General features: G+C 35.5%; 1 protein-coding gene across 1 annotated transcript in view; it reads left to right on the top strand.

The window, feature by feature from the left end:
* Positions 1-12538: 12538 nt before the first annotated feature.
* LOC131685230 (carboxylic ester hydrolase) overlaps positions 12539-23345 on the top strand; it is a 74909-nt gene continuing 64102 nt past the window's right edge. Inside the window, exon 1 of the mRNA XM_058968810.1 lies at positions 12539-13249. Coding sequence (XP_058824793.1) covers positions 13016-13249 — 234 coding nt within the window. The 5' untranslated portion in view covers positions 12539-13015. The remainder of the gene's footprint in view (positions 13250-23345) is intronic.

Below are 23345 nucleotides of genomic sequence, written 5' to 3'. Positions count from 1 at the left end.
AAGAAACAAGATTGCAGTATCTCAATCACTTATTAGTTAGAAAAAAATGACTTTGCTTAACGTGTTCATTTTACCACCAGTCCCCCTAACGGAGATAAATCTGGAAGGCGGTGAAGGGATAGGTAGAGCCGGTGCATAGTACTTGTATAGCGTGATCATACGTACTGGTTTCCCAGGACATGTCCTGGTTTTGCATTGACTGTGCTGGTGTCCTGGGAGGTCGAGGAAAATGCTTGATTTGTCCTGGTTTTTCTCCTGTAAGCCTAATATATTTCTATTTATTCAGTCTTCGCTTTTCACTATGCTCCAGATCGCAGTTACGACCGACCACAACCATAACTGCAACGTATACTCATCCTCAATCGGAATGCGACAAACAAAACTTAATACAGTCGAATCTCCCAATTGTACCTTTCGATGTTTTTTTTAATCTCTCAAGAGTGTCAATATTGATGAAACAGTGGTTACCAGCGCTTCTTCTCGGCTATAAATCGTCTTTCAATCCGGGACCCGAAGAATTCCCTTTGGTACCTCTGAAAAGACACATCGGCGTTTTGGTGTTTCTGCTTCTACTTGAGTTCTCTTACTAGTGGCTTTTTTCGTCTTACCTGAAATCCATTCCATAGCAACTATCGTGGAATAATTTCATTGAGCGCTCTCTCGAGCTGGGGATCATGGAATACCAGAACCTAATCAGGTGTTCTGCTTGTTAACAGTGCAGTGAATCAAACGAACGTTTCTACCTAAAAGCTTCTGTCAATATGTACCGTGCCAGTACTATAAACAAGCAAAGCAAGAATGAAATTCGTCCCAAGCCAGTCTGAACATCAAAGCACCGTTACTTTCATCGGTGCGATATCGATCATTCATTTCAAGATGTTTGAAACTCAACAGCAAAATTCAACAGCAAATTTGCAAATGCAGTTTAGACTAACAGAAGTCGTCGTTATACAAGCCCACCACACTCGTTACTGATAACGTTTAAAACTTTGGCCATAACGGAAAGCTACGCTATGGAAGACAACATGCAATACGTCGTTGAGCATGATAATATTGGGACCAAGATACCCATTTATATTGACAATGATAAGATTGATATGCGTCTGCAGTCTGTACGATGTACATCTGGGTACTATTAATAAATTCATTACCACCATCATATCGGAATAAGTAATGGTTGAATCCTTTAAGTTTGAAACCTGGAAAAAAATTCTAGCTATTTCCAACGGTGTTTGCTTCGTGAGAATGCGAGTGACGGAACCTATTCCTTCATATCTGAACTTTCAATTCAAAGCAAAACTCGTGACATAATCTCAAATCACGCTGTGTACGTATGAAGGGCAGACCCCTGCGTGACCTACGTTGTTACACAAGAAGACACACTACGAGAAACCATGTACACAAACCTCTAACGATATCAACTGCAAGCATACCCATCACACAGCACTTCATCAACATCAACTAAATCAAAAACCACCGGAGTTGCAGCTCAGTCACCAACGAATACTGGAACAACAGAAACTACGCACAGCATGAATGATCATTGTGATGCGCCTACTACTTCCCAATCAACTGTCAGCACCACCGATGATGAAGTAAATAATAAAGAACACAGATACGCGATAGTGACCCGTAGGCCCCACAAACAACTCAAACCAGGCAGTCGTGAATACATTAACGGCGAGGATAGCATGAACGAAAACGATAAACCGAGAGAAAGCTGACTAAGTGACCCACAAGCAACAATAACCAGTGAAGTAAATAGATCTTCAACAAGAAATAAGATCTTTACGCAAAGTAACAAATCGCGTACACAAAATCCGATGGATATATAATAAAAATCGATTTATTTATTTTTATTTACACATTGGTAATATTAAAAGATCCACGACTCAGATAATGCATTGAGGTGTGTCAAATAAATGAAATAGCTAATGGACGATTAACATGCCTTCACGCCTGAACGCTGAACAGCGACTAACCGCCCAGTCTAGCATCCTACATAACAGGTAGTATGAAATGTCGCGCTCAAACCAGTGCTGCGAAATATCAAAATCAGTTACTTATTTCTGCTTGTATTTACCGAAGCTAAAATTCAGATTCACCGCCTCCCTCATTCATTAACTTTCCAACTGACTGAAACTTCATGCAGAATGGAATGCTTGAGTGCAGAGGAAATATAAATTCCTTCACCAACCAAAGCATTTGTTTGTGTTTATGTGGACAGTTTGAAGGCAGAAGCTGGCATCTTCTACATTTTCGAGCATAAGAGAACTGCATAATCTATATCTGGTGCACTGTTGCTCAATAATCCCTCTCATAGGTAGAATGGAAACAAAATTCAGTTTACTTCTGAAAACGAACATGTCCGATCCTGAATGCGCCGTGTCGGGAGAACGAATGACGAGGGAAACGAACCAAACATTTCATTCATCGCGACAGGCATGACATGAATTTTGTTTACTTTCAAGTTCACGAGAGGATGTCAATTTTTACAAGCTCGGGCTCAAACTGATATTATTTACACCAAGCTATCCGCCAGTTTTCATATAACAATCGATTAAACAGACAAATTTTTGGTAACAACGGTAGGTTTTGCAGCACTCAAATCGAGAGATAATGGTTGTCATTGGAGATTGCCAGACATAGCGCAGGGAAGCAATTTGGAATCGCTGATGTTTCTGATTTACGTCAATGTCGTGTTTTAGTACTGAAAACTCGTCGCCAGTCCTGCACAGACCATCTCAGCATGAAACGTTTCCTGATAGTGGTGTAGCAAGAACTACCTTTGTGTAAATCCGAAAAAGTTCTTGGTGATCGAATTCCGATGAAAGACTTTCTGGCAGAGCTCTTCCTCCCAGACTCCCAGAACTTTTTTACTGTCGAAGCTCTGCCTGCCAGACCCCAGAACTTTTTAACTGCCGAAAACATGCGGAAAAGGCAATGTCGATTGAGAGTTAACGGGGGAAAGCACTACCCTTTCGACTGTACTGATTTTTTAATCGTCTGATATGGTCACCCTTTGTATATAAAGTAAGTATATTCCAGAGCCTGGGATACAAAAGTTGTCGAATCGAGTGGTCGTCTTCTACATTATATACAAATAATATTCACGAATGAATATTGCCTCTTTCATCGGCAAAATCAAAAGTTAGGATGACAATCCAATCGCATTCTATAGTAACTTTGCTATATTAGCTTTATTATATAAAATAACAGATTGTATTGTTCAGCAATTTTGAAGCTTATACAATTTTTTTTGCTTACTATGTATCGATATTTTGCTTTAAAAAAAAAGACATGATGCATTTCAAATTATGTGCACATGACAAAACACTAACGGGTTTGTGGGGTACATTTTTACCCCATACAAACTTTAAGCGGGCACTGTTAAGGGGAGCGTCTTGTGTAAACTTGGGTAGAAGTAGTTTAGAATGTATTGTTTACACTGTCTTTTTATCGCCGTCAATTTTTCGAAAATTGTTTCCGATAGACTGGAATATGCGTGTGTTATAGCAAATACGCGCCATGAATGCATGCCTGTTTAAAACAAAAGAAGTTTAGCGTGGCCACCAAGATTGCGGCAGACTATTCTAGAGGCTCAATACTAACAATTAAGCGGATAAAAAAGAAGACGATTTTTTGCCCACTACACCAGATGCCCCCCTTAAGTTAATCAAGTAGGTTGCACCCGCTTTAATGGAAGTTTGATAGTCAAATTAATTTATTAAAAAAAATTGCTTGCAGTTTAAAATAAACCGTAACGGAATAACAGGGATTGTAAAAAGCTCTGGGGTATAAATGTACCCCATAAATCGGTTCTAGGATTAAGATAAAAGGAACATGTAAAGAGTTTCTATTTATTTCTATTACTTCTAGTCGATGAAGAGGCAATACTCAGCTTGAAAATGACAGGCACTATTGACCATTACTACCGGCTTCAAAAATTTGCAAATTGTGATAAATGATGTGAATTCCTTTAGTGGAGTTTTAAAGAAAATCGAATCGTTCTCCCGGGAATCACCATTCCAACATAATTTCCTGTGACTCTCGGTAAATTCTAAAATCCTGCACTAAATGGCAGCTCCAGAGGTGAATTACAACAGTTCTTCTATGATAACTACAAGGACTAAAAATAAACCAAATAAATTCGTTCGGCTTTAAGCGCTACGGTACCTTCGCTACGAAAACGCACTGTAGCTGTGAGTAGGGCCGCCGAGAGGGGGTGGGGACGGGGTGTTTCCCCCCGGGCCCGGAGTTTTGAAGGGGGCCCGGATTTTTAACGGAAACTAAAATTTTGGTCAACACTTTCAAAAAAAAATTCAATATCTTGTGTATGATTTTAAAAACTACTGCATATTGGATATCAAATATATGTATTTGTACCCAATTAGAAGATCAGACATAGGCGGGCATAGCGTAGTTGGTACATCGACTGCCATGTACGCAGCTCATCTGGGTTCGATTCCTAACCTCGCATATAGGAATGGAGAATTTTTTAAAGAAAATTTTCTAACTTGAATGAAGAAGTGAATGGTTCTAAGATTAAAATTTCTATAATCGAAAAGAAATTAGATCAGACTTGCTAGGGGTTAAAAATTAATTATTTGATTAGAAGTCATGAGGTTGTCTTCAAATTTCGTCAATATGAAATCGATTTTCTTGATTTATTGTCATGTCTTCGCCACTGCTGGGTAATTATCAAAAGTAATTAGAAAGAAAAAGAACTTCTCAACCTTCTATTTAGGGTTGCCACACCGGTTTTTTGAGGCAAATTCCGGGTCTTTGTTCATGTAATTCGGATTTCGCCCGGATGAATCCAGTGGATTATTTTGCATTTTTTCTTTATCAGCAACTCTCAGCATAATTTTAAAAATCATCTAGCACACAGTCATCAAAAACATCATTGTCGGGTTGGAGACCCTAATTGATAAGTAGGGCCCCTCTCGGCGTTGGCCAATATATTTAAAAAGTGCTCACCACCATTTGGGTTCAGATTCACTTTACCCCACACGACCTTCACTTCAATGGATCAACGGATTATATGCTCCTCATAAAGATCCTTGAAAGACACTGATGCGTGATTTTACGCCCTGCGTTTGTTTACTGTAGAGCAGAGCACAGTTCGCTTGGGTTATCCTTTACAGCGAGAGTGGCTGGTGCTTTTTCATTTTTTGCAGATATTCAAGGATGTGAAGTACTGCCCCCACTAAATCAACAAAACTCTTCACAAATGCGAAAAAATACACCTAAATGCTCTACCACAACATTACACTCTGCGGTGAATTTGAAGAATATATGATATATTTTGTTCTACGAACTGCATAAGAAATAAAGCAGAGCCTATTTAGCTTTTATGAATGTTTTCGAATCCAGCATAGCGTAAAATCTAACCACAACTCTTACTTGTGATTTGATCCATGTTTCGCTATTTTCTCCATTTTTACATGGATTTTTTAAAATTTTGTTCAAATTTCGTTCATCAATTTTTTTCAGCACTTTAAAAAGCACTGTTTTTGGGCGACTTAGTGGAATGTTATATTAAACACTTTTCCTTTTTGATGTCTTTCGCATATTGATACAAACACTGATGAAGGCATATTGATACAAACACTGATGAACGCTGTAAGTCGTGGTATATCTGCAATTTCAACATTCTGCTTTTTTATCTATTTCCATTGATACCATATTTTTATTTTATCCTGCTTTTAACGCTGTTTATTTTTGCATTTTTATACATGCCACTTTCTTTAATTTATAGTCATTGCTGAGTTTTTTCATTTTATTTGCAATTTTTCCATTCTATTTTATTTTTTCTGTTGTTTCAAATTTTAATACCCTGCTTTTTCATTTGTTTCATTTGTCATTCCATCAAACTTTTAAAATTAGTCTATTATTCCATTCATTCTTATCATTCCCTTTTTCAATTTTTTTTCTCTATATATTTTTTTGCATTTTTCCTTTTTTTAATTCATTCCAAAATGTCTCATTGTCCCTTTATCTACATTTCTCGTATTTTGGTACATGTTTTCTAGTTTTTAGCTTTCCGTTTTCAGTAGTTTTATTTTTTCTCATTGCTAATTTATAATATTTTTTTTATTTTTTACACATGTTCCTTAATCTTTCATTTTGTTCATTTTTGTTATTCTTCATTTTTCCATATAACCTATTTTGAAAGTGGTTTTTTCTGTTGGCCATTTTCCAATAGGTTTGTCTTTTCATTTTATTTATTTTTCTAGAAAACATTAGATTTATTTTTTTTTGTCATTATGCGCATTTTTTCTTCGTTTTACATTTAGGCTGTTGTTTGAATTTCTGTTAAGTTTCTATTCTAATGTTGTTTTCCATTCTTTAAATAATCTAATCTATTTTTTCAATTTCTAATTGTTTTTTTTTTGAATTTTGTGTGTTTCTATGATATACCATTTTAGTTTTATACTATTTTTTGTTTTCCATTTTGTCCGTTTTTGTTCAATTAATTTTTTTTTCAATTTTTTCATGTTTATTTTATTTTTGTCTTTTATATCTATTCCTCTATTTTTATGCATTCTTAACGCTTTATTCGCTTTTTCTATTGTTTTAAATATTTCTTGTTTTTAATGTTGAATTTATTTTATTATTTTCGAGCTTTTAAGTTTTTTGACATCTGCCGATTTTTTTAAAATTTTCTCCATTTGTTCAACAATGTTCGACTTCTTTTATCTTTGCAATTTGATTGTCTAGTTTCCTGTTTTCTTTTATCGATTCTTTCAGGTTTTGTTTTGGTTTTTGTTTTCGATTTTACATTTTTTTGACAATTGACTTTAATTTGTTTATATGTTTGATTTTGAGATTTTTAGTTTTTCTATACACACTTTCAATAAAAAGTTTTCCCTATATTTTGTTTTTGTACAATTGAACAAATGGAATTTTTGAATTTTATTGTTTAGATAATGTTTATAATTTTTGCAATTATGTACTACATTTTTAACCTTTCCATTCCTTTACTTTTACTACTAGGGATCATCCATAAATGACGTAGCATTTTTTGAGTAATTTTTAACACCCCCTGCCCCATCGTAGTATTTCGTCACAAACCTCTAAATACCCCCTGGTAATTACGTAGCTTGACGGTAACTGTCCCCGTAATTTTTTTTTAATAAAACCGATGTTAGTTATTCCCCTTTAAACAAGCTACGTAGCCTGACATGACCCCCTACCCTCCCGTCGTCACACATCATCACAAAATGCAAAACTCCCCCCTCCCCCATATAATGCTACGTTATTTATGGATGATCCCATACTATTGACGAAAAATGTCTCTTCAAAGTCACCAAAACGTACGAAGACGTATTCAAAATATTTTAGAGTAGTTTATACTCTAAAGTATTAGCCCTCCGTTGTTACCGTCATTGGCACTACAAACAACTAGAGCAAAAAACTGGTACATAACAATATAATTTCAGTGTAATGTAGGTACATAATATCAGTAAGTACAATGGATTTCAAACATTAACTTTGTGATGCACGGGCAATATACAGTGGTGGGGGCCCGTACGTTGGACCCCCCGGGCCCGTATTTTCTATCTACGGCCCTGAAGTTACTTAACTTCCGAAATATTCTTGGACATGTTGCAAAGATGAAAACAAAAACCTGTTTTAATCCACCTAGAGGTGCAATTGTGCCTTTCTCATTTCTCCAAACTATGATTTAATAGCTGGTTCGTACAATATAACATTACGGAAATATCTTTCATTCTTATTACACTTGGTAAGTATATATAAGAGCACCTTTTTGCATTCATCGCGGTATCGGTTTGAATCGGAGTTTTCTATGTGATCGCACTTCACAACCCGTAACTCCGGAGCCGGAAGTCGGATGGAGATGGAATTTAATATCAGTTTCCGGGGACGCAACACCTTTAATTTGAGACTAAGTTGATCAAATCGGTCTAGCTATTTTCGAGAAACCAATATAACCGTTATTCTGAATTTGGATGCTTCCGGATCCGTCGATGGTGGACAGGGTGGCCAAAGAGACTTTGAATGACTGTTGGTGACCTAGATCTACAAATTCAACAGTTCTGTTTACATTTTGGAAAAAACTTCACCTTTTTACATTCATCGCAGAATTCGTTAGAATCGGGATTTGCTGCGTGATCGTACGTATCACCCTGTAATTCAGGAACCAGAACTCGGATCCACATAAAATTCAACAGCAGCTGATCGACCTTTCATTTAAAATCAAGTTTGTCAAAATCGGTTCAGAAAATTCCGAGAAACCGATGTGGACAAATCAACAAATTTTGTTTTGTAACCATACTCTTCAACTCGTAATCCGGAACAAGATGTCGGTTGAAAATGAAATTCAATAGCAACCTATGGGAATATTATATCTTTTATTTTAATCTTAGTTTGTAAAAATCGGTTCAGCCATCTCCGAGAAACCGATGTGGACATTTTGTTAACAAATCCGCACATACACACACATACATACATACATACATACATACATACATACATACATACACACATACATACACACAGATATTTTGCGATCTCGGCAAACTCGACTAATGTTATATGAGACTCGGCCCTCCGGGCCTCGGTTAGAAAATCGGTTTTTGAAGCAATTGCATAACCTTTCTATATGAGAAAGGCAAAAGAATAATATTTAATTAGCTTAATAAGCATGAGTTCAATGTTATCTTCATGTGATTATAATTTGGAAAGGTTGGTGGAATGGGTTTGAACGTGTAGGGAATGGGGGGTTAGTAGAGTGGGAGTGGAGGATGCGTCAGAAATCCTTCATCTTATTTCGGTATACGGGATGGATGAAGGAAATGCGGGCGTGAGGGTGGTCAAAGAGGAGGGGAGTGATGAAGGAGGGAGGTGTAAGGGCAAGACGGGGGGGGGGGGGGGGGGCAGCGACGCAATACTCAACTGCATATTTTGCCTTCCATTTGAGACTTGGTTTGAGAAAATCGGTTCAGTCATCACCGAAGAACCGATTTGACTTTAATTGTGGAATATGCCCGGAATTCCGGACTTCCGGAATCGTCGATAGTGGACAATATATTCAAAGAATGTTTGATTGGCAATCAGTGATCTAGATCTGCGATTAGAAGTTATTTGGTGACCATTTCAATAGTTTTTAGCCTCTGAGGTATTACGATTGTACCGATTTATATGGGAAATTCCAGTGTATCCTTACTAACACCCCTGTAACTCCGGAAGCAAGAGTCAGAACCGAATGAAATTCAGCAGCAGTCAATGGCATTACTGTATCTTTCATTTGAAATCAAATTTGTAAAAATCGGTAGAGAATTCGTTGGGGAATGGGTGTGATATTAGTTTAGGAACTTGGCGGGTTCCCCGGGGGCGTCATGAACCGTCATAGGTGGCCAATGTGGTCAAAGCTACTTTGATTGATCATTAGTGATCCAGACCCGCAAACTAGAGTAATGTTACATCAATTTTAATATGTTTTACATCATTTGAACATCATGGTGGTACCAGTTTATATGGGAATTTGCTGTGTGACCGCACTCTTCAACCCGTAACTCCGGAACCAGAAGTCGGATCAACTAAAAATTCAATAGCAGCTTATGGGAGCGTTATACCTTTCAGATGAAACTAAGTTTGCGAAAATCGGTTCAGCCATCTCTGAGAAAATTGTGTGAGTTTAAATGACACACACACATACACACACATACACACACACACACATACATACACACACACAGACATTTGCCGATCTCGACGAACTGAATCGAATGGTGTATGACACTCGGCCCTCCGGGCCTCGGTTAAAAAGTCGATTTTTACAGTGATTGCATAGCCTTTCTTTATATGAGAAAGGCAAAACGTAGTTCTATATAAAAACCTGTTTTAATCCACCTAGAGGTGCAATTGTGCCTTTCTCATTTCTCCAAACTATGATTTAATAGCTGGTTCGTACAATATAACTTTATGGAAATGTCTTTCATTCTTATTACACTTGGTAAGTATATATAAGAGCACCTTTTTGCATTCATCGCGGTATCGGTTTGAATCGGAGTTTTCTATGTGATCGACCTCCACAACCCGTAACTCCGGTGCTGGAAGTCGGATGGAGATGGAATTTAATATCAGTTTCTGGAGACGCAACACCTTTCATTTGAGACTAAGTTGAGCAAATCTAGCCATTTTCGAGAAACCAATATAACCGTTATTCTGACTTTGGATGCTTCCGGATCCGTCGATGGTGGCCAGTGTGGCCAAAGAGACTTTGAATGACTGTTGGGGACCTAGATCTACAAATTCAACAGTTGTGTTTACATTTTTGAAAAAAAATCACCTTTTTACATTCATCGCAGAATTCGTTAGAATCGGGATTTGCTGCGTGATCGTACGTATCACCCTGTAATTCAGGAACCAGAACTCGGATCCACACAAAATTCAACAGCAGCTGATGGACCTTTCATTTAAAATTAAGTTTGTCAAAATCGGTTCAGAAAATTCCGAGAAACCGATTTGGAAACGCAATACTCAACTGCATATTTTGCCTTCCATTTGAGACTTGGTTTGAGAAAATCGGTTCAGTCATCACCGATGAACCGATGTGACTTTAATTGTGGAATATGCCCGGAATTCCGGAATCGTCGATAGTGGACAATATATTCAAAGAATGTTTGATTGGCAATCAGTGATCTAGATCTACGATTAGAAGTAATTTGGTGACCATTTCAATAGTTTTTAGCCTCTGAGGTATTACGATTGTACCGATTTATATGGGAAATTCCAGTGTATCCTTACTAACACCCCTGTAACTCCGGAAGCAAGAGTCAGAACCGAATGAAATTCAGCAGCAGTCAATGGCATTACTGTATCTTTCATTTGAAATTAAGTTCGTAAAAATCGGTAGAGAATTCGTTGTGGAATGGGTGTGATATTAGCTTTGGAACTTGGCGGGTTCCCCGAGGGCGTCATGAACCGTCATAGGTGGCCAATGTGGTCAAAGCTGCTTTGATTGATCATTAGTGATCCAGACCCGCAAACTAGAGTAATGTTACATCAATTTTAATATGTTTTACATCATTTGAACATCATGGTGGTACCAGTTTATATGTGAATTTGCTGTGTGACCGCACTCTTCAACCCGTAACTCCGGAACCGGAAGTCGGATCAACTAAAAATTCAATAGCAGCTTATGGGAGCGTTATACCTTTCAGATGAAACTAAGTTTGCGAAAATCGGTTCAGCCATCTCTGAGAAAATTGTTGTGAGTTTAAATGACACACACACACATACACACACACATACACACACACACATACACACACACAGACATTTGCCGATTTCGACGAACTGAATCGAATGGTGTATGATACTCGGCCCTCCGGGCCTCGGTTAAAAAGTCGATTTTTACAGTGATTGCATAGCCTTTCTTTATATGAGAAAGGCAAAAAAATCGACGTTCTGGGATGTACGGGATTGTTGGAAAAAGAAAAGAGGGATGGGACTTCCCAGCTAGCCGGCCACACAAAACTGTGACGGCACGTAACACTTGTACTTTTTATTACGCGATATATTCAGGTGACAATTTGGAGGAAAAAAATTGCCCCAACGCAACGCGTACATATCGCTAGCTGTGACTAACAAGCTGACTTTGTGGGGTAATAACATTCAAGAGCAGCTGATCTGAACGAGGTGGTCGATAACAAAAGTGAAATTAAGTAAATTTAGATAATTGATTTTATTGATCTTATTGGACAACCGCCCACCCATTTCACAGACAGGTTTTCTAAGGCCTTACAAAAAGTTTCAATTTTTTATTCAATGATTCTATTTTGAGAAATACGTGTGCAAAATTTGAGTGTTGATTTTCATATCTCGCGTGTTTTTTTGAAAAGGGTGGTTATTGCATTTTAGATCGACTCGGTGCAATCAACTTTAAATATCACTCTGACAGTTTCTCTTAAACAATAATACATCACAAAATTCTTTGTCGATCGCTAAACGCCTTCTGTCACCATAAGACAACCTCTTCACACTGTCAGTTATATGCAATGAATATTGCCATAAATTATTCCTATTCATACATGCTTCCAAGTTTGAAGTCTTAATTGGCTCAAAAAAAGTTGCCTTATTCAATTCCTACAGTCATAAATTAAGACAAACCCAGCAATAAGTTCTAACGTGACATGTGCAAATACACACTGCCCTGTTCTAATACGTATATTATAAACCGATTTATTGCGCCTACCTTACGATCATGAATCAATTTATCAATGAGATCTAGAAATCGCAAATCAGCAGAGACATGGCAGTTGAACAGCGTTAATCGGCTCCGAATCCGACTCAGTATGAGGAATCGAAATAAAACCCTCAATTTTCCCATCCCGATTAGCATATTCAGATTAAAAAATCCCGTACGACCTTCCACCGGACCGACCGAGCGTGGGCTCGACTTGGGCTCAGGCAAGGGGGGGGGGGGACAGAAACTATCGAAAAATCTATCGCCCATATATAAAACTGAGGGCTCGATCGTACTGGAAGCTCAGTCCGGTTCGAGAGGTTGTCTAATTTTGATCGAGCGCACACTCGCGCGTTCAGACGTCGAAGTAATCACGCAGTTCTACGGCTAGTGCTGAAGCTGATCGACGGCATCGAATCGGCGGGGCTTCGACTCGTTTCGTTTCGTTTCGTTTCGTTTCGTTACAGACACGTGCGTGGACACCTCGATTTGGCAAAGTCAAAGATAAAAGTGAGTGGCAGATTTGGATGCTGCGGGTTACGGGTGCAAGAAACCTGTCCAAGGTTGAAGAAAGAAATAATTAGCTTTTGAGCAATCTTCTGCGATTGCCCTAGTCGCGCGAGTGTTGCCCTGGTCGTGCGGTAGAACCGGTTTCGGACTTAGGTTGCTAATTTTGTGACTAATAGACGGAGAATTCTTTCCAGAAGTTGCGAGGAATAGCAGGGCGAAGGTAGTGACAGTGATTGTTCTGTGTAGTCGGTTGTTGGTGGCTAACCGATTCATCAGCTGTTAACGACGATGATTCGTCAATTTTTGGGTCAACTAAGGCTGCTTGGTTTCGTGTTGGTTTTGTTGCTGCTGGTCAGTGATGTTAACTTTGTACACGGTAGGACATCCGAGAAGCTAATAGTGACGTTGCCTCATGGAGGATCTTTGGTGGGCCGCTTTCTACATTCGTTCAGTGGTCGGGGAATACTAGCGTTCCTGGGTGTTCCATATGCGAAACCACCCGTTGGGGAACTGCGGTTTAAGGTAGGTTGTTTTTGAATAAATAAATATGTTTGCTAACCAACGATGCCGTTGTTTTAGCACAATTTGTTAAAGTAAGGCCTGTAAAGGGTATCCAACATAAAAGTGATCTTTCAAAATTTTGGGAGAAGAAAAATATTAGTAAATTTGCGAAAGATTAAAATATGAGGTTTGTTGAGTTTATTAATAAAATATGGGCAATGATGAGGACATTTCAGCTTGTCTTCAATTTGTGTGAAATATGATTTTAAAAAGTGATGACGAAAAATAAGCTCGCTTTCAGTTGGTTAATGAAACAGCCATATAAACAAATAGCATCTGAGATAGACGAAAAAATATGTATGAGAAAAACGAGCAATTGCGTTTCTGTTCTTTATCTTTGATCGCAAAACATCATTTGCATCATTTTTGAAATTGCACTTTGGCGATGTATCCATTTCCGAGATGATTGATGAAAATTGGAAAATTGACGATTATATTGGAAGTGTCTGTCGAAAGCGGCAACTCTTTATTCGAAATCATTATTAGTGTCACCCACTACTCAAGACGAGATTATAACAAAAAACTACTAAATAAATTGCTCATGACTAAAAAACGCAGTCACCGATTAAATGTGTTCCGTAGCATAATAATCAAATAATTGTAATACAAAATAACTCCAATAAGGACTTTTTCCTTCTTTTGAACATGACCTGTTCTGCAATGCAAAAGGAGGTATAATTGTATAATCTTAATCGTATCCCATCGCGTAAAGCGAAATACGAGATGGTAAATAATTGTGTTTTTAGCACATCTAAACTTACCAAACCCATTATGCCACATAACTCATAACGTAATGCCAGTACGTTTAAAAATTTTGTAAAATATCTGTTATACCACGTAACGTGACAACAAACAATCTTTTGTCAAATGAATTTATGTTCGCTACTGCTCCGTTTACGTTTTAAGGATCTTAGATTTTTGTTTTTTGGTTTTTCCTTTTTTTTGGTTTTTATGTTTATTCGTTTTTACGTTTTTTCGATTTTTTTTCGTTTCTTGGTTTCGTTTTTTGGCTTTTTAGTTCTTTGGTTTTTTCATTCCTTCTTTTTTCAATTTTTTGTTCTTTTGTTTTTCGTACTCTTTTGTTTTTTTTTCGTTTACTCATTTTTTCTTTTTCGTGTTTTTTTCGTTTTTCAGTTTTTTGTTTTTTTTTTTGGATTTTTGGTTTTCTGGTTTTTTGTTTCTTTTTTGATCTTTTTGTTTTTTTTTTTTGGTTTTTAATTTTTAGTTTTGTGATTTTTTTTTGGTTTTTTCAATTACTCGTTTTTTGGTTTTTTGGTTTTTATGTTTATTCGTTTTTCAATTTTTTGTTTTTTTCGTTTCTTTGTTTTCGTTTTTTGGCTTTTTAGTTTTTTCGTTCTCTCTTTTTCCATTTTTTTTTGTTTTTTAACGTTTTTTTGTTTTTTGCACACTTTTATTTTTTTCGTTTTTTTGTTTACTAATTTTTTCGTTTCCTTTTGCCTTTTCGTTTTTTAGTTCTCTATTTTTTACGTTTTTCGGTTTACTGTTTTTTTTTATTTTTTGTTTTTTTTTGGTTCTCTGGTTTTTTAATTTTCTGTTTTTTTTTTTTTGGATTTTTCGGTCTTTGTTTTTTTTTCGTTTTTTGGCTTTCGGGTTTAAATTTTTGGTTTTCTGTTTTTTTTCTTTTGTTTTTTTTTTGGTTTATTCGTTTTCTGGTTTTTTGTTTTTTTTTGGTTTTTTGGTTTCTTGGTTTTTGGATTTCGGGTTTTAATATTCGTTTTTTCTGTTCCTTTTTTGATTTTTTGGTACTTTGGTTTTTGGTCTTCGGTTTTTAGTTTTTGGTTTTTGGTTTTTGGTTTTTGGTTTTTGGTTTTTGGTTTTTGGTTTTTGGTTTTTGGTTTTTGGTTTTTGGTTTTTGGTTTTCGGTTTTTGGTTTTTGGTTTTTGGTTTTTGGTTTTTGGTTTTTGGTTTTTGGTTTTTGGTTTTTGGTTTTTGGTTTTTGGTTTTTGGTTTTTGGTTTTTGGTTTTTGGTTTTTGGTTTTTGGTTTTTGGTTTTTGGTTTTTGGTTTTTGGTTTTTGGTTTTTGGTTTTTGGTTTTTGGTTTTTGGTTTTTGGTTTTTGGTTTTTGGTTTTTGGTTTTTGGTTTTTGGTTTTTGGTTTTTGGTTTTTGGTTTTTGGTTTTTGGTTTTTGGTTTTTGGTTTTTGGTTTTTGGTTTTTGGTTTTTGGTTTTTGGTTTTTGGTTTTTGGTTTTTGGTTTTTGGTTTTTGGTTTTTGGTTTTTGGTTTTTGGTTTTTGGTTTTTGGTTTTTGGTTTTTGGTTTTTGGTTTTTGGTTTTTGGTTTTTGGTTTTTGGTTTTTGGTTTTTGGTTTTTGGTTTTTGGTTTTTGGTTTTTGGTTTTTGGTTTTTGGTTTTTGGTTTTTGGTTTTTGGTTTTTGGTTTTTGGTTTTTGGTTTTTGGTTTTTGGTTTTTGGTTTTTGGTTTTTGGTTTTTGGTTTTTGGTTTTTGGTTTTTGGTTTTTGGTTTTTGGTTTTTGGTTTTTGGTTTTTGGTTTTTGGTTTTTGGTTTTTGGTTTTTGGTTTTTGGTTTTTGGTTTTTGGTTTTTGGTTTTTGGTTTTTGGTTTTTGGTTTTTGGTTTTTGGTTTTTGGTTTTTGGTTTTTGGTTTTTGGTTTTTGGTTTTTGGTTTTTGGTTTTTGGTTTTTGGTTTTTGGTTTTTGGTTTTTGGTTTTTGGTTTTTGGTTTTTGGTTTTTGGTTTTTGGTTTTTGGTTTTTGGTTTTTGGTTTTTGGTTTTTGGTTTTTGGTTTTTGGTTTTTGGTTTTTGGTTTTTGGTTTTTGGTTTTTGGTTTTTGGTTTTTGGTTTTTGGTTTTTGGTTTTTGGTTTTTGGTTTTTGGTTTTTGGTTTTTGGTTTTTGGTTTTTGGTTTTTGGTTTTTGGTTTTTGGTTTTTGGTTTTTGGTTTTTGGTTTTTGGTTTTTGGTTTTTGGTTTTTGGTTTTTGGTTTTTGGTTTTTGGTTTTTGGTTTTTGGTTTTTGGTTTTTGGTTTTTGGTTTTTGGTTTTTGGTTTTTGGTTTTTGGTTTTTGGTTTTTGGTTTTTGTTTTTGGTTTTTGGTTTTTGGGTTTTGGTTTTTGGTTTTTGGTTTTTGGTTTTTGGTTTTTGGTTTATTGTTTTTGGGTTTTGGTTTTTGGTTTTTGGTTTTTGGTTTATGGTTTTTGGTTTTTAATTTTTGGTTTTGTGATTTTTATGGTTTTGTCATTAATTTTTTTTTGGTTTCTTTGTTTTCGTTTTTTGGCCTTTTAGTTCTTTAGTTTTTTCGTTCCCTCTTTTTTCAATTTTCTGTTTTTTTTTTTCGTTTTTTGGTTTTTTGCACACTTTAATTTTTTTCGTTTTTTGTTTACTAATTTTTTCGTTGCCCTTTGTTCTTTTCCTTTTTTAGTTCTTTAATTTTTTCGTTTTTCGGTTTTTGGTTTCCTGTTTTTTTTATTTTTTTTGGTTCTCTGTTTTTTTTGTTTTTTGAATTTTTTGTTTTTTTGGCTTTTTCGGTTTTGTTTTTTTTTGTTTTTATGTTTATTCGTTTTTACGTTTTTTTCGATTTTTTTCGATATTTTTTCGTTTCCTTGTTTTCGTTTTTTTTTGCTTTTTAGTTCTTTAGTTTTTTCGTTCCTTCTTTTTTTCAATTTTTTGTTCTTTTGTGTGTTTTTTTCGTTTTTCGTTTACTGATTTTCTCGTTCTCTTGTTTTTTTTAGTTTTTTTCATTTTTCGGTTCTTTGGTTTGTTGGTTTTTTGGTTTATTGTTTTTTTTTTGTTTTTTCGGTTTTTTGGTGCTTTGGTTTTTAATTTTTGGTTTTTTGGTTTTCTGGTTTTCTGTTTTTTTTTTGATTTTGGTTTTTTGGTTTTTAGGCCTTTTGTTTTTTTGGCTTTTTTTTTGGTTTTTTTCGATCACTCGTTTTTTTGTTCCTTCGTTTCTTTGTTTTTTTTTGTTTTGCGGTTTTTTGTTTTTTTTTTGGATTTTTATGTTCATTCGTTTTTACGTCTTTTGATTTTTTGTTTTCGTTTCTTTGTTCTCGTTTTTTGGCTTTTTAGTTATTTAGCTTTTTCGTTCCTTCTTTATTTCATTTTTTCTTTCGCTTTTTGGTTTTTTTTCGCACACTTTTTTTTTCGTTTTTTGTATACTCATTTTTTCGTTTTCTTTTGTTTTTTTTTTCGTTTTTTAGTTCTTTAGTTTTTTCGTTTTTCGGTTTTAAGTTTTTTGGTTTTTGTTTTTTCGTTTACTCGGTTTTTTGGTTTTTTCGTTTATTTGTTTTTTAGCTTTTAGTTTTTTGTTTTATTTTGCGGTTTTTTGGTCTTTCGTTTTTTGTGTTTATTCATTTTTACGTTTTTTCGATTTTTTGTTTCTTTGGTTTCGTTTTTTGGCTTTTTAGTTCTTTAGTTTTCTCGTTCCTTTTTTTCAATTTTTTGTACTTTTGTTTTTTTTGTTCTCTTTTTTGTCTATTCATTTTTTAGTTTTTTTGTTTTTTTTTCGTTTTTTAGTGTTTTTTTTGGATTTTCGGTTTTTTGTTTTTTTTGTTCTTGCGTTTTTTCGATTTTTTGTTTTTCATTGTTTCGTTTTTTAACATTTTAATTCTTTAGTATTTTACGATTTTTTGTTTTGTTTTTGTTTTGTTTTATCGTTTTATCGTTTTATCGTTTTATCGTTTTATCGTTTTATCGTTTTATCGTTTTATCGTTTTATCGTTTTATCGTTTTATCGTTTTATCGTTTTATCGTTTTATCGTTTTATCGTTTTATCGTTTTATCGTTTTATCGTTTTCAGTTTTTCTGACTGACATTTGAACAAGCAGGATAGACCAAAGTGTTTTTCACTAACGTCCACAGAATTTTCATGAAAATGAATCAATGTATTCGGTAAACTTAAGCACGTTTTTTTTGTTTTAGTGTTTCGGATTCTCCTCGTCATTAACTAGCACCATCTGGGTGTCCAGTTAGACTATGTATCTGAACTAGTACCCAAATTAGCACTAGTTAGACACTAAATTCCAAAAAGTCACACGTCTTGCGTGAACACTAAGCCGCTGGCTTATACCGAGTGATGTCTCGATAGTAAGCACAGAGGTTCTGTTTGCCGACGAGGAATATGAACCGAAACTGTCTTTTGGTATGAGTACCAAACGCCTGGAATTATGCAAAATTCCCAAGTGGGAAAAATTTTGGACAAGACCAATTTCTTTGTGCATGAGGGCACATGCCTTACATAAAGTATGTTTTTTTTGTTTTAGTGATTCGGATTCTCCTCGTCAGTAACTAGCACCATCTGGGTGTCTATGTGCTTACTATCGAGACATCACTCGGTATAAGCCAGTGGTTTAGTGTTCACGCAAGACGTGTGACTTTTTGGAATTTAGTGTCTAACTAGTGCTAATTTGGGTACTAGTTCAGATACATAGTCTAACTGGACACCCAGATGGTGCTAGTTACTGACGAGGAGAATCCGAAACACTAAAACAAAAAAAAACATACTTTATGTAAGGCATGTCATGCACAAAGAAATTGATCTTGTCCAAAATTTTTTCCACTTGGGAATTTTGCAAACTTAAGCACACTTGTACATAAACTTGTGCGTAAGCTTGTAGTAAGATTGTACGTAAATTTGAACGTAAACTTTTGCGTAAATCTTTCAGCGATGTTGAAAGAGAACGTAACCGCAAACTTGTACGTAAAATTGTGCATAAACTTGTACGCAAATCAGTACATAAGAAAATTTGTGCATAAAATTGGAAACAAAATTGTGTTTAAGCTTGCACGCAAACTGAATACAAACTTCGTCGTAAGCTTGTAAGTCCTATTATTTAAAATTGATTGTATCAAAACTGCACACTTCAAAGTCGCATGTTTTAAAACTCGCGCGAAATACTTAACGCACACAAACTTAAACGCAAACTTGTACGTAAACCTGTATATGAACTTGAACAAAAACTTACGCATAAAGTTTTCATACTTGTACACAAACTTTTACAGAAACTTATGCATAAACTTGTAGATAAACTTGTACATACACTTGTACAAAAACTTGTACACCAACTTGTACATAAACATGAACATTTACTTGTATATGAACTTGCACATAAATTTGTACATATGCTTGTACATAAACTTGCACATAAACTTGTACATAAACTGGTACATAAGCTTGTATATAAACTTGTGAATAAACTTGTGCATAAACTTGTACATAAACTTGCCCATAAACTTGTTCATAAATTTGTACATAAACTTGTTTATAAACTTGTACATAAACTTGCCCATAAACTTGTTTATAAACTTGCACATAAACTTGTACATAAACTTTGTGGTGTCAGTTACTTTTTGCTTGTAGAAATTTTGTCCATCGCCGGTCGAAAAATGAATCAAGATATCAAAATAAAAATTTGAGTGAAGTTGGAGCGAAACTGGACCATATTGAATCGAAGTTTTTTAATTGTTGTTGTTTAACGACATTTTACACCGGAAGGGAGCATTCGTGTCGGAAAAGTTTTTTAATGGAACTACATGTATTTGTCATGAAAATTTATAACGTTCTTCAAAGTGATCGAAAAATTCTGAAACCTGGTTGAGTTAAAGTTAAACAAAACATTGAGTTGAAAAAGGTCGAATTTCGGTTTATTTGAGAATTTGTGTTTAATCTTCTTTTATTCATATTTTTTTGAAACCTTTCATAGTATGCTCGAACCATTTTAAATTTTTTTGATCACGTTCAAAAAATTTATGAATGTTCATGTATTTTCACTTTTTTTTCATACCGATAGTCAAAATACCAACATCGCAAAAATAAATGCTACCCTAATAATCTTGTGCATTAACTTGTACATTAATTTGTACATAAACTTGTGCAAAAACTTGTACATAATCTTCTATAAAAATTTGTACACAAACTTGTACATATATTTGTATCGAAACTGGATAAACTAGTACGTTAATTTACATGCAAATTTAAATGCGTACCAGAAACGCAAACTTCAAAGGAAAGCTTAAAACTCAAAAATTAAACGCACATATAAAACTCATAACTTGAAACCATAATAAGACACTCATACCCTAAAAAACAAACTAAATCCATAACAATTAAAGTCGCATTAATCTAGATAGTACGGATCAAAATCACACGATTAGAAATTGCATTCCAACTTGTAAGACTTGTTCGTAACAAAATCTGAACACCTAAAACATACATGGATCTCTTAAAATATACGGCCAAAAATGAACTACTTCTCACAGATATTGGCGATATGTGTTGAATTTATAAATTCATAATTCGTTGATATTTAAAAAAGTTCTTTAAAAAAATGGGTCGAAAGAATTGCGTATCAGAAAAGTTATTATGGGTGGTTCAAATAAAAATCAGGGATATCTAATTAGAATACTTCTAAAAAGCTTGGCTAAACTGAAAGTTCTGATCACTGTGTTTCGAAATCGTCTAATATTCGATTGTACCTTAAATCGATGACTTCGCCATTGATCACAACATTGTGTGCGGATATATATGCACGGTACTTCTCTGAAATGATCTTTTCTCCAGTAATCTATCTCGCTTGCTTTAAAATGAACACCACAACCCTCTGGGATGAACGGAACCAACTTTTGTTCCGTCAGGTCATTGGATATCTTTAGTATACTTAGCTGGAAATGGGAATATTTGATTAAGAATTTTATTCGACATTCATTGAAGTATCAGGAAAATTGGGACATACAGGTCCCAGTTTTCAGGACTTTTTCTTCGGATAACCGTATTCCATATTCAAAAGAATTCGCTTTCAGTCAAAGCTGATTCATCAAGCGCAATCCTAAAAAAACCTATTTTAATCCACCTAGCGGTGCAATTGTGCCTTTCTCAATCATGAATCACGAGAATGTGTGCGTTGTTTATACTCATTAAAAACTTTTAAATGCATATATTACATTTTATTATCATACATCACATGACAACTATATACAGGAAAATAAATCATTATTCGAGTTCTAAAATTTTGAAAAAGAAAAAACAGCCACGGTAATATTGAACTGAAAAAAGGTGCGAAATCGGCAAAGTCCCAAAAAGTCGATTTTTATAAAAAAAATTTTTTCGAGATAACATTAAATCTCGACGTTTCATGCATTTTAAAGATGTTTGGCATCAAAAATACGAATTCGATTTCTGAAATTTCATGGGGTCCCCCCTTTGAAAAAAAATTTTGAGTTCCGGCTTATATGGGAATTTCATGTGTGACCGGACCGTTCAGTCTATATTTCCGGAACCATACAAGCGATCCGTGCGAAATTTTACAGACATCTGTGGGGATAATATAGCTATCATTTGGGACTAAGTTTGTGAAAATCGGCCCAACCATTTTCGAGAAACTGAGATGAGTTTGCTAGTTATGAAAGATGGCCGCTTTTCCCGGGCACTTCTGGAACCGTCTATGGTGGTCAATGTAGTCAACGAAAGTTTGTTTGGCCGTCGGTGACCAAGAACTGCAAAGTTAAGTTATTTGAGAGACATTTTAGCGAAATTTTTACCTTTTTTGCTTCCATCGGGGTATCGGTTTGAATCACAATTTGCTATGTGATCGCACGCCACAACCCGTAACTCCGGAACCGGAAGTCGGTTGGGGATAAAATTTAATAGCCACTTACGGGGACGCAATACCTTTCATTTGAGGTCAAGTTTAGTCGAATCGGTCTAGCCATCTCCGAGAAACCGATGTGACTGTTACTTTGAATTTGGATACTTCCGCCGGGGCTTCCGGAACCGATGATGGTGGCCAATGTGACCAAAGAGACTTTGAATGGCTGTTAATGACCTAGTACTACAAATCGAAGCAGTTGTGGTCACATTTTGGAAAAATTTTCACCATTATACATTCATTGCAGAATTTCTTAAAATCGACGTTTTCTGCGTGATCGTACTCATCACCCTGTAATTCCGGAACCGGAAGTCGGATCCATTAGAAATTCAATAGCAGCCTATGGGAACGTTGCACCTTTCATTTGGGACTAAGTTTGTAAAATTCGGTTCATCCATCTCTGAGAAAAGTGAGTGAGATTGTGTTCGCGTACACACACACAGACGCACATACACACACACATACATACACACACACATACATACACACACACAGACATTTGCCGAACTCGACGAACTGAATCGAATGGTATATGTCACTCGGCCCTCCGTTAAAAAGTCGGTTTTCAGAGCAATTGTAATACCTTTCTATTGAGAAAGGCAAAAAGGTGCAAAATCGGCAAAGTCCCAAAAAGTCGATTTCCAAAAAAAAAAAAAAAATTTCGTGATAACATAAAATCTCGACGTTTCATGCATTTTAAAGATGTTTGGCATCAAAAATACGAATTCGATTTTTGAAATTTCATGGGGTCCCCCCTTTGAAAAAAATTTTGAGTTCCGGCTTATATGGGAATTTCATGTGTGACCGGACCGTTCAGTCTATATTTCCGGAACCATACAAGCGATCCGTGCGAAATTTTACAGACATCTGTGGGGATAATAGAGCTATCATTTGGGACTAAGTTTGTGAAAATCGGCCCAACCATTTCCGAGAAACTGATATGAGTTTGCTAGTTATGAAAGATGGCCGCTTTTCCCAGGCACTTCCGGAACCGTCTATAGTGGTCAATGTAGTCAACGAAAGTTTGTTTGGCCGTCGGTGACCTAGAACTGCAAAGTTAAGTTATTTGAGAGACATTTTAGCGAAATTTTTACCTTTTTTGCTTCCATCGGGGTATCGGTTTGAATCACAATTTGCTATGTGATCGCACGCCACAACCCGTAACTCCGGAACCGGAAGTCGGTTGGGGATAAAATTTAATAGCCATTTACGGGGACGCAACATCTTTCATTTGAGACTAAGTTTGGTTGATTCGGTCTAGCCACCTCCGAGAAACCGATGTGACTGTTAGTCTGAATTTGGATACTTCCGCCGGGGCTTCCGGAACCGATGATGGTGGCCAATGTGACCAAAGAGACTTTGAATGGCTGTTAATGACCTAGTACTACAAATCGAAGCAGTTGTGGTCACATTTTGGAAAATTTTTCACCATTATACATTCATTG

Source organism: Topomyia yanbarensis, chromosome 2 (assembly GCF_030247195.1).
Source record: "Topomyia yanbarensis strain Yona2022 chromosome 2, ASM3024719v1, whole genome shotgun sequence".
Lineage (NCBI taxonomy): Eukaryota > Metazoa > Arthropoda > Insecta > Diptera > Culicidae > Topomyia > Topomyia yanbarensis.
This window is presented reverse-complemented; position numbering and strand designations above follow the sequence as displayed.